The following is a 12,039-nucleotide window of genomic DNA, read 5'->3' on the forward strand; positions in this document are numbered from 1 at the left end:
TCATTTAAGTATTGTTCTTTAAAGCAACTTTAAAGCTGCAGGTACTTTAGGTTTAGTGAATCGGAGATTGTTAGAAATTTCAGCCAAAATACAATAATATATAACTAGCCAAATGCGAGTCCGACTTGGGCACGAAGGGTTCCATACCACTATTTATAAACGGGCGAAAAAAATCATGTAGGTATGTTGTATTGAATTCCCACTTAAATATACTTTAATTTTTGTTATAGCGACAACAGAAATACATCATCCTAATAAATACATAAATAAATCTATGAAAATGTCAAATGTCTAACTCGGACAAACGGACACGTTTGTACACCCAGACGGACAGCGGAGTTTTAGTAATAGGGTCCCGTTTCGCCCTTAGAGTACTGAACCCTAAAACAGTAAATTGATAATTAGCACAGTCAATTTGCAGAAAGTGCTAAACTGATTGCAGTCAAAAGAGGCAATTATTCTTTCAAATTCAGTTTTATATCTAAAGAAAACTCAGTTTTTCTCAAAATAATGTTAACCGGTTCGCATAGATAAGGATAGTCACGTAAAATCAATACATAGAATATAAATTACACAAGTCACGTTTCCTGCTACTGAAACTTTGACAGGCGAGTTCGACAGCTGTTAATTTCCGAGAGTAGCTCACCTGTCAAAACGTCAACAGTTAAAAATGAACAGTAAAGAGCTCGCTTAGCCACCGATGCGGGGCTAATTACTGCACAGTAGATGCATAGCAGTAAAAAGGTCAGCTGGGAAGCACATGTGTCTTTTGAATGTTTTTTGACCATTTTCATGAACCATAGCATTCATATTATGACAGTGACTCTGCTGGCTATGCTAGCAGTCGGGGCCATTTTTAATCGTCGCCTCATATCTCTCAAGAAGGACGGTTATCAAGTCGTCTGTATGTTTTTTTTTATGTTTGTTCCTCGATATCTCCGTCGTTCCTGGACCGATTTTGAATTTTTTTTTTTTGATTGAATGTATGCATACATATTGGTCCCATTTTTCTCAGAACCCAGTTCTGATGATGGGATCCTGGAGAAATCGAGGGAACTCGTCGAATCTGAAAGGCATACATATGATGATTTTTGTGTTTTTAATGGAATAGCATGCTGAACTGCTCATGATGGCCAGAACGGAACTCTTTAAATCTGAACGGCACGCTTATAGTGACTTTGGTATTTTTATAAGAACAGCATGCACTTTCGTCCAGAACAAAGACATTTGGTGCAGTGGAATTGCTGATGATGGTCAGAACCAAACTCCTCAAATCTGAACGGCACGCTTATAGTGACTTTGTTATTTTTATAAGAACAGCATTCACTTTCGTCCAGAACAGTGACATTTGGTGCAGATGAACTGCTGATGATGGCCAGAACCAAACTCCTCAAATCTGAACGGCACGCTTATAGTGACTTTGCCATTTTCATAGGAACAGCATGCGCTTACGTCTAGACCAGTGACATTTGGTACAGTGGAACTGCTGATGATGGTCAGAACCGAAATCCTCAAATCTGAACGGCACACTCATAGTGACTTTGGTATTTTTGTAAGAAAAGCATGCATTTAAGTTCAGAACAGTGACATTTATTTAGTTATGTTTGTTAAGCATATTGAGTTTTCAAGTCAAAGTTTGTCAAGCTTCGATTTCTTATAGTATAATCGGATTCATGAGGAATTCAGGAAACTCCTCAAACCTTAACGTTATACGTATATTCATTTGTGTTGCTATCTAATAATTAAAGCAAACATAATCCAACATTCGCACGTAGCTTTCACCAGAACCCGAAAGGGGACGAGTTTTTTTTCTTAAAAATTATTTTCAAAGTTGTCCACCCAATTTTAGGGTTCCGTAGCCAAAATGGCAAAAACGGAACCCTTATAGTTTCGTCATGTCCGTCTGTCCGTCTGTCCGTCTGTCCGTCTGTCCGTCTGTCACAGCCGATTTACTCGGAAACTATAAGTACTACAGTGATGAAATTTGATGGGAATATGTGTTGTATGAACCGCTACAAAATTATGACACTAAATAGTAAGAATTGGGGTGGGGCCCCCATACATGTAACTGAGGGATGAAAATTTTTTTTTCGATGTACATACCCGTGTGGGGTATCAATGGAAAGGTCTTTTAAAATGATATAAAGTTTTCTAAAAAACATTTTTCTTAAAGTGAACGGTTTTTGAGATATCAGCTCTCAAAGTCGTAAAAAGTATGTCCCCCCCCCTCTATTTTTATAACTACGGGGTATAAAATTCTAAAAAAAATAGAGGTGATGCATGCTAATTAACTCTTTCAACGATTTTTGGTTTGATCAAAGTATCTCTTATAGTTTTTGAGATAGGTTGATTTAACTGTAATTTTGGTTAAGTTATTGGTTTATTATATTTGCTGCTACGGAACCCTTTGTGCGCGAGCCCGACTCGCACTTGGCCGGTTTTTTTTTTTGGATTTGGAATTTTTTATGTAGTTTCCACTCAGAATCGCGAGCTCTTTCAATTCTAATAGAAGAAAAAAAATTCCCATGGTAAAAACCTACCGTTCCCGCCATACAAAATGTATGAAACATTTTGTATGGCGGTAACGGAATGGAAGGTTCGAAAAAATGTATGGAAATCTTGGGACATTTTTTTTCTCCTATCAGGATCGAAAGAGCTCGCGATTATTAATCGCGTAAATAATACCCATGTTACAAAAAAAGTGGGGTGGACAACTTTGAAAAAAAAAATGACCCAGTAACGCTAGTAAATTTTATAATAGGTTTGAGTGATTGGCACACAGTATTTTTTTTACCAAAAGCAGCTCGATGAAGTTAATGTTCAATGATTATCGTTTACAAAATAAGCAATAAACATTTTTGGACATAAATTTAATTATACATCAAATTTTATGGACGTTTTGAGTACAAGCTATGATTTTGACGACCGATAGTACAGGTATTATTTACCAATCTCTTTTCGATAAGGCAACCATCGTCTCCATATATTTCACGATTCTTGTTTTTCCAAATAGACTCTAGATCTTTACGAATATGGATACCTTGAACTACTGTTTTAAAACATCTGCGCATCAACGATCAATCTTCCGAATTCGCGCTCTTCTGCTCACAACAAATTGTCATTGTGGGTCCGCGCGACGGCCATCTTTATTATAATTGCGCCTGCTCATTAGCGGATTTATTATGGAACGGAAATAGCCTCCCAGTTTCCGATTATACTTGCAGGAATGAGAAATAATGGCCTGTGCGTTTGCCAGGAGAGATTTACTGGAAGATTTATACTAGAGGTATTCTGATTTTACCATTTGTTGATCTTGACACGATTCCCGGTGCCACTTGCACGCACCAATTAAGTAAGTATGTACTGACGATAGACTGGGACGTGTCCCAGATAGATCCCAGATAGTCCCAGATAGATCGGACCTTCGGGTGGTTTCTATGGAAAGCATCACGTGATCACGGGTCTCTGACTCCAGAAACACCGACCCGGTTTAGCGTGTCTTTAATTATTATCAAGGTGCCAAATGACACGGTCACCGTAGGTATTAACGCATTTTCGTGAACCAATTAGCCCTATGTCTATCTACCGCAGTACCCGTCATGACCGTCGAGTATGGGCTGAGGAGGTTGCGGACTGTGCCCAACGCGCTGCCAACTCCGGAAATCTCAGGGAGATATACAAGGCGACGAAGACCTTGGCCGGAAATAGAAACCAGAGGAAGAAGAAGCCTTTGAAAGACAAGACAGGCCAGTTTATTGTGACATCGGAGGGACAGCTTCAACGCTGGCGGGAGCACTTTGAAGAGATCTTCCAAGTCCCAAACGACCCCGCTACGCTTGCAAGTGCGGCCAGCTTGCCCACACAAGGCCTGGACATCGATGTGTCTCCCCCTACAACGGACGAAGTAGTGAAGGCTATCCGATCGCTGAAGAATGGGAAAGCCCCAGGAGAGGACCTCATCACAGCGGAAATGCTGAAAGCCGACATCCCTACCGCTGCAAACGCGCTGACGCCTCTCCTGAGGAACATCTGGTCAGCCGAAGAGTTACCTTGTGACTGGAGCAAGGGCCTTCTGATCACCGTACCCAAGAAGGGAGACCTCAGTGACTGTGGCAATTGGAGAGGCATCACTTTGCTCTCGATTCCTTCCAAGGTGCTCTGCAGGATCATCTTGGACAGACTCTCGAGGGCCGTAGAACCTCTTCTGCGCAAAGAGCAAGCTGGCTTCCGGCCCAACCGATCGTGTACGGACCAGATCAACACCTTACGCATAATTCTCGAACAGGCATCAGAATTTCAGAGGGAAATGTACCTGACCTTTGTGGACTTCGAAAAAGCCTTCGACACCTTGAGATGGAACTGTATCTGGGACCGGCTACAAGAAATTGGAGTCCCCGAGAAAATAACAAACTTGATTAAGGCCATCTACAGGAACTATTCCTGTAGAGTAACTCACGACGGTCTCATCTCGGAGGACATACCGGTTCAGGCCGGTGTACGACAGGGGTGTCTTCTTTCTCCTCTCCTCTTCCTTGTCGTCCTCGATGGCATCATGGTCAAGACCAATAGAAAGCGCCGCGGCATAGAGTGGGGGCTGTCCAACGTGCTGGAAGATTTAGACTATGCCGATGATCTATGCCTATTGAGCCACACACGCGCCGACATGCAAGCCAAATTGGACGACCTACGGCGAGAGGCTTTGGAGACGGGACTCAAAATCAACACCAGGAAGACCCAAGACATGAGGTGCAGAGCAACCAGTTCGGTACCGTTGCTCATCGGCACAGAGGGTGTGGAGACAGTCCACAAATTTACGTACCTTGGTAGTGTAGTGTCGGAAACTGGAGGAACCGAAGAGGACATCGCTTCGAGGATCGCCAAGGCGAGAGCAACCTTCGCACGACTCCGTCCTATATGGCAATCGCGGAAACTGACTCGGAGAGTTAAGCTCAAGATATTCCGGTCCAACGTGAAACCCGTGTTGCTGTACGGATGTGAGACGTGGAAGGTCACTAAGGACATCTCGCAACGGATCCAGGTCTTTGTCAACCGCTGTCTTCGCCGCATTCTCGAAATATACTGGCCCGAGAAAATCTCCAACACAGCTCTGTGGGAACGCTGCGGTGAGACGCCGATCAACCAGCAGATCAAACGCCGCAAATGGAACTGGATTGGCCATACGCTCCGAAGGGACCCCGACCACATACCGAGGCAAGCCCTAGACTGGAATCCCCAAGGAAAGCGAAGACGTGCCCGCCCTAAGCAGTCCTGGCGGAGGACGATCACTGCAGAAGCGAAGGCGATAGGGATGACCTGGAGCGAAGTAAAGCGCGAAGCTCAAAACCGCTCGGGATGGCGACGCACTGTGGATGCCCTCTGCCCCATCTAGGGGACACAGGACATTAAGTCAAGTAAGTCAATTAGCCCTATGTATCAGATCATGGTACCTATCAACACTTTCAGAGATTTTACAGGTCATGATCAATATTCAACATCTTCAAAAACATATTTTTCATACAAAGTGTAGGTACGCAATATAATAAATAATTCATCCATCTTTTATTTCTATGGCCCATTTCTCGAAGCAACAAGTTACAATTTATGACAAGTTTGAAAGAGACTTCCGCTTGTAACTTGTAACTTTCAGTTTTGAGAAATGGGCCCCTGGTCACTAATTAATTAATAATTCCGTATACCGAATCATACTTACATAGTGAAAATTTTTTAGGTAAATATTTGTGAAGTCAATTGTCCAAACACGTAGAGAAAATGGACATTACACATTGATTGTGTTATCACAACCACCACAACTATCCTCATAATGTACTAACAAGAATGCTCAATCTATTTAGATTAGTGATAACAAATCGATTAGATACCACAATACCCAAATATCAAATGCAGACCTTTTAATTCAATTTCAATCATATGTCCATCAACAAAGTATTTACCAGAACACTGCACAAAACTTTGTCAAACAAAATCGGATTATCATTTGTAGTATTAAAATCTGGTTCATTTTACATTGTTAATAAGTTCACTGGCACTTTCAATAATGTTGTTGAAAATTGTTTTATTAAGTTTAATTTGTGGTTTAAGCGCTGAAAAGTTTCGATACGATGGGTACGCGTTGTTCAAGATTATTCCTCAGGATGTGCACCAAGTACAGTTTCTTAAGGATTTAGAATACAATGAGAAAGAGTTGGATTTCTGGAAGTCTGCGTCTAGAGTGGGGGAATATGTGAGTGTTGTGGCTCCTCCTGAGAAGAAGGACGAACTAATAGAGTCGTTGACGCAAATTAATATTCATTATGAGGTTATGATGGATAGTATTCAAGAGTAAGTTGACAAAGTTTCTTTATATTTCCCTAGCATTAGCATAGAAGTGTGGTCCTCTGTAGATTTATAGCACTCCTTATGTTGTCAAGCTTGTGTGAATGAAAAACTTCCAGAGGTGTCTGTTAGATATAGTGTTCATCGATTAAATACCTATACAGGGTGTCCCAAGACTATGGGACATGAACGGAAAGTACCTTAAATATCGTAGATAGGGTATTTTGCTACAAGAAGACTTTATTTTATTTTTAAAACTAAGTAAAACTCCATTCATAGATTTTTAAATAATTACATGGTTAAACCGGGAATCAAACCCGCTACACGAGAAAAAAAAAACATCCTGTAATTTTGTCATACCGATCGATAGGCTTCATCATAAAGATTATCTTTCTCTAAATAACATAGTGTCGGAGATAAAAGGAAGACCATGAATTTTAACATTTTACATGGCAGACTCCTTAGCCTTAAAATTTGTCCATACATTAAAAAAAAAAAAAAAATTTTTTTTTGAATGCAGTTTTACCAAGTTTTAAAAATAAAATAAAGTCTTCTTTCAGCAATATATCCTATCTGTGATATTTTAGGTACTTTCCCTTCATGTCCCATGGTCTTGGGACACCCTGTATATGTTTGTTACTTAAAGCACAATATAATAAAGAGTAACTTTTATCGTACAGTATGGCCATCCCCGCTCCCCGCTTAAAGTGCCGCCCACTCGCTCTCGGTTGCCTCACAGTTACCGCCTGTCAAAAAACGCGAACAGTCGACCTGTCATATCTCACGCACGGTGCCTGTTTACCTACACGAGCTTAGACTGTGTGCTCGGAACGCGCCTCTTTCATATATTTGATCGCCAGTGTCCGAGGTGTGCTTATAGCCTAGGAAACATAGGTTTTACTAATGTCAATGTAATGCTACGAGTAGGTTATATTGTACTACTCAATGCGACTGTGAAAACTAATGCAACAAAATGTAGGCAGTCATGGATAATAACATTCATTGTATGGAGAAAGTGAATAGAACCTACAAATACTCACTTTACTATTTAAAAATTTAGAGGTGTTGATACATTTCTTGGAGTCAAAGCATCATCAAGGTTTTGGTGTAAGCCGTGGGAAGCTGTGATAGCATTTTAGAGAAGCCATCATCATAAATAAATTAATTAGGTGTATTAACTGCTTAAGCTTAAGTGCTTATATTATTTACTTTACTTTTTCAGAGCCATTGATGCTCAAGTAAACAGCAGAAAGAAACGCAGTCCTCGTGTGATTCGTGAGCCCGTCATGCACTTCGAAGGCTATCACACTCTGGAGAATATCAATAACTGGTTCCAACATCTAGCTGAGCAGCACAGTAACATCGTCACTTTGGTTACTGCTGGTACTTCACATGAGGGTAAAGAATTCAACTAATTCAAACCATTGGACATTGACAGAGAGATAGAAAATAGAACTCTTTATTGGCACACATTCGAGGCAAAACAAATGACTATACATGTAGCAGACAGCAAGCATTGTTATCATTAAAGAGCGATGTTTGTTTTCCCATTATAAAATTGCGTGGCGTTACATCAAGAGGCACTATATACTAAGGATAAATATTTATTTGAAAATGACCTCCGGAGATCATCACAACGGGCAGATAATAAAATAAATACTTGCTAAATAATTACTGTTTAAACAAAATCGATGTGGGATGGAGAAACAATGTCTTCCTAAATATGCTTTATATATTTTTTCGCTAACAAGTCTGTGAACGGAACCATATATGCAAATGCATACGCAATTGCGCACTGTAATGCACTGCTCTCACGCAGAATCTTTTCCCTTTATTAGTCTGATTTTACCTTTTAGTCATAATAGTATTAATATATAATTTTCAGTAACTAATGATAATGGTACTTGTACAAAAGGGCATCGTTAAACATTTGAAGAATGGATTTAACAATTTAATGAATTCTAGCATACTAATTTCCTGTCAATATTATTCCAGGACGAAACATCACCGGTATAAAAATAGCCCGAAACTCTAACCGGCCAGCATTCTTCCTCGAAGCTGGTCAGATCGGAGCTGACTGGCTATCTCCCACTGTAGTCTGTTACATTGTGGACCAACTGGTTCGCGGCGATAACCCTGATGCATTGGCTGCGTCGAGAGATTTCGAGTGGCATATCTTCCCTAGTGTCAACCCTGATGGTTTTGAGTTTTCTGATAACAATGTAAGAATAGATATAAGCTTTCAATTTTTTTTTCTAACACAATGTTTATTGTTCAAGAAATAACCTTTTAAAACGAGCCAAAAACCTCGTACTGATTCAGAAATTCTTAAATTTCTCGAAGGCTTTTATTATGATTTCTGAATTATCGGACTTACAAAATGATCCATACTTACATTGATATGAGTTCAATTATATAGATTGATATAAATTTACATCGCACAGGTTAGATTATGGACTAAAAACCGAAGACCACAACACGGTAACCAGATTGGAGTTGATCTTACAAGAAATTGGAACTCTCAATGGGGAGGTAAGTCAATTTTACAACACACATAGAATCATAAATTATTTACTTACTCACGGAGTAGGCAAATCACATGAAATTGCACAAGTATTAGTACAAGTCTTAGCAGTTTAGGGGTTGAAAGAAAAAATTGTTAAGTGATAGGTACGTTATCACTGTTATCAGCTTCTTGTCAGCTTGTGGTGTGGGCGATATGACAACCTGTCACTGCAAATACTTCAGTAGTAGAATTTCCGTTTTATGTTAACCCTTTTAGGCCAGGAGTGGCCCTAAAACTTGAGCAGTTTCATGTGCTACCCCGTTTGGATATATAGGCGTGAGTTATCACTGCAGCATCACAATTTTTTTTCTGTCAACCCTTTAGGCACTGAAACATGAATATGTAATTGTATGTACGTATGTAAAAGTGGATAATTTATTGCAGTTCGCGGTGGAAGTTTCAGCCCAGTAGAAGCCAGCTTCATCGGCATCGGTCCTTTCTCCGAACCAGAAACCCGTGCTCTCTCCAGATACATGGAATCTATTGGTCACAATCTAGCCGCAGTTTTGTCCTTCAGAGGTTTTGGGCAGAGGCTGGTTATACCTTACGCACATACGTCAGAGCCTTTGGACAACTACAATGAAATGGTTAGTAAAATTTAATGGAGTTGTTTAAAATTTCGTGGTTACTATTTTTTTATTAGTCACAAGTGTCCATATTTGCCAAATACTGCTATGCTACTGTTTAATTCTTAAAGCGAAAGTATATCTTAGGAGAATCCTATAATAATATTCAGAACAAAACTGAATTAATTCATTAATATTCGTCTTGGTTATTGGACCCATTGGAAGTCTTTGTTATTATATAAATTGTCTTGATATCTATGAGTGTTTAAAATGTCATCACAGTTACTTCTTATTTAGTATATTTTTTACTATAGTTTCATGAAATAAATAATTTCAGATTACTATCGGACGGAGAGCAATGGGTTCATTAGCAGTGAAACATGACACTCAATATTTAGTTGGAAATTCCGCTGCAGTCCACGGTAAGAAATTATTCAAATATATGAAATAAATTCCGTTTATCTAATAAATTTGAATATTTGCTACGAACTTCGTGATTTTTAGAATAAGATGGATCCAATAAAAAAAAATTGAAAAATCATAGACATATAGACATCGGTATATATATTATTATGCAAAGGCTCTTTCACTGTATTATCGTTACTTACAGTTCTTCAATGCCTACCAAATACTGTCATTTAATTTAATTAACGATTGATGATGATGATTATATCCTGTTGTCCCTCATAGAGCTCTTAGGAAGGATTTCCACTGATCCGGGAATATTCCAAGTCAGCTTGCTTGGACAGGTGGTCGTCTGGCCTTCGTAAAGTAACATGTCCTTATCCAGCGCCATTTCCGCAGAAGTATCTCTTTGCTTATAGGGTTTCGTCCAGCCGATTCCGTTAATTTCGCATTATGGCCAGAAGACTGCATAGATTCGATTCGATTAGATTCGATTAATTAATGATTAATATTGTATACACTATATGTTAACGCAGACATCTGCAAACGGTTCTATTAAACTTAGATATTTTTTGTCTTTTAATTCATTGATATTATTTCCTTCTAGATGGATCAACAGGCGTGCTTGTCGACTGGGCAAAATACAGGTTTAAGCCTCCAGTAGCAGCTACTTTCCTGCTGAGAGACAACAGCGGTTGGGGACACATATTACCTGTCGCACAGGTCTTGCCTTCCTGTGAGGAGACATATGATGCAGTCATAGCTATTATTAGAGAGGCGAAATATATCAGTGTGCTTTAGACCGTTTTCACATTATCCGATCCGATATCGGATGTCGGAAGGATTTCAATAGAAAAAATCCAAGATGGCGCCTGTAATGTATGGATTATCGGTCCGATATCCGATATCGGATCGGATAATGTGAAAACGCACTTAAGTTAAAATAATGAGTAATAAAATATTTAAACCCTGGTGATTGAATTTGAATTATTAACAATTAAGTTTAGTATCTGTACACAATTCGAGAATAAATTTCGAAACAAGCAGACGTTTCTGGTCTGCAAGCGATGTTTACCTATAAGGTACATACCTAAATTAAAAGAGAGAAAATTCACTGGTTTGGATGGAACTTCTTTAACCCACGACCACATCACCGCAGTTAAGCCAGATTTTTTTTTGCCTTTTCATTATTTTATCTCTAAGCTGAATTATTTAGCATTTTGGTTATATAATGAAACGTTTTTATTTTATGCTTGTATGAGAGATCATATCAATTCAATTATGCGACCGAGTATGTTAAAGGTGTATAATATGCAGCCTTTTGTCCAAAATAATAATCAACGTTTTTACTTCAAGAAAGGTAACTAACTTCCAAGGAACAAATTAGCTTTACTCAAATGTTATATGACCTGTAGTGACTACTAATATGACGAAATAACTAACCTCCAAAGAACAAATTAGCTTTACCCAAATGTCATATGACCTGAAGTGACTAATATGATAAAATAATTGTAAACATTTATTTGTATTACAATTCGGGCAATTCTCCATTTAAGCGATCCTAATTAAATTTGTTTTTGGGATAAATTTAAATATGTAATTCAATTAGCAAATATGGGACATAATAAAACTGCGTTGGTTATAAAGCAATGACACCAATTATATATTTACTCTTTAGAAACACATCAAATACTCAACAAGGGAGTAAAATCATAAACATGGTTACTATTAAGTTACGTATAATGAAATAGTAAAATATGCTTATTTTTAATTACAATTTCATTAGTCAGTTTCATCAATTTATTCAGGTAGTTTTCATTAATTAATTTTCATAGTTAAATACGGGTAATTATTATTAAATAATCAGACATAAACAGCGTTGTAGAGTTGTTTATAACGAAACACTAAAACATTAACTTTTTAATTACATTTTCATTAATCCATTTCATAAATTAATTCAGACAATTTTCATTGAATAAATTCATAAATTAATTCAGGTATTTATTAAATAATCAGATTAAGGTACTTCAAATCTCATAAATTAATTCAGACAATTATTATTATTATATAATCAGATTAAGGTACTTATCTCTGTTCGTGGCGCTGGTAGAACTAAAAGTGACTGCTCGCCGACGAGCAGTCCCTTTTATAACCAGTCCAGGTAAACTT

General features: G+C 38.4%; 1 protein-coding gene across 1 annotated transcript; it reads left to right on the forward strand.

Annotated features, from left to right (window-relative positions):
* Window positions 1–5,949: 5,949 nt before the first annotated feature.
* On the forward strand, window positions 5,950–10,793 carry LOC125232758 (zinc carboxypeptidase-like). Its single transcript, XM_048138527.1, has 7 exons — window positions 5,950–6,339; window positions 7,556–7,731; window positions 8,329–8,555; window positions 8,778–8,865; window positions 9,284–9,486; window positions 9,803–9,887; window positions 10,478–10,793. The coding sequence occupies exons 1-7, from the start codon at window positions 6,056–6,058 to the stop codon at window positions 10,669–10,671; spliced, it is 1,257 nt and encodes a 418-aa protein (XP_047994484.1). The 5' UTR covers window positions 5,950–6,055; the 3' UTR covers window positions 10,672–10,793.
* The last annotated feature ends 1,246 nt before the right edge of the window (window positions 10,794–12,039 follow it).

This window comes from Leguminivora glycinivorella, chromosome 13 (genome assembly GCF_023078275.1).
Source record: "Leguminivora glycinivorella isolate SPB_JAAS2020 chromosome 13, LegGlyc_1.1, whole genome shotgun sequence".
Classification (NCBI taxonomy): Eukaryota; Metazoa; Arthropoda; class Insecta; order Lepidoptera; family Tortricidae; genus Leguminivora; species Leguminivora glycinivorella.

Bases quoted from the DNA above. Each gene is read 5' to 3' on its own strand.
- LOC125232758 (XM_048138527.1), top strand. From the start codon at position 6,056: ATGTTGTTGAAAATTGTTTTATTAAGTTTAATTTGTGGTTTAAGCGCT. The intron at 8,556-8,777 runs GTAAGAATAGAT...TACATCGCACAG, and splicing joins TTGAGTTTTCTGATAACAAT to GTTAGATTATGGACTAAAAA. The intron at 9,888-10,477 runs GTAAGAAATTAT...ATTTCCTTCTAG, and splicing joins AAATTCCGCTGCAGTCCACG to ATGGATCAACAGGCGTGCTT.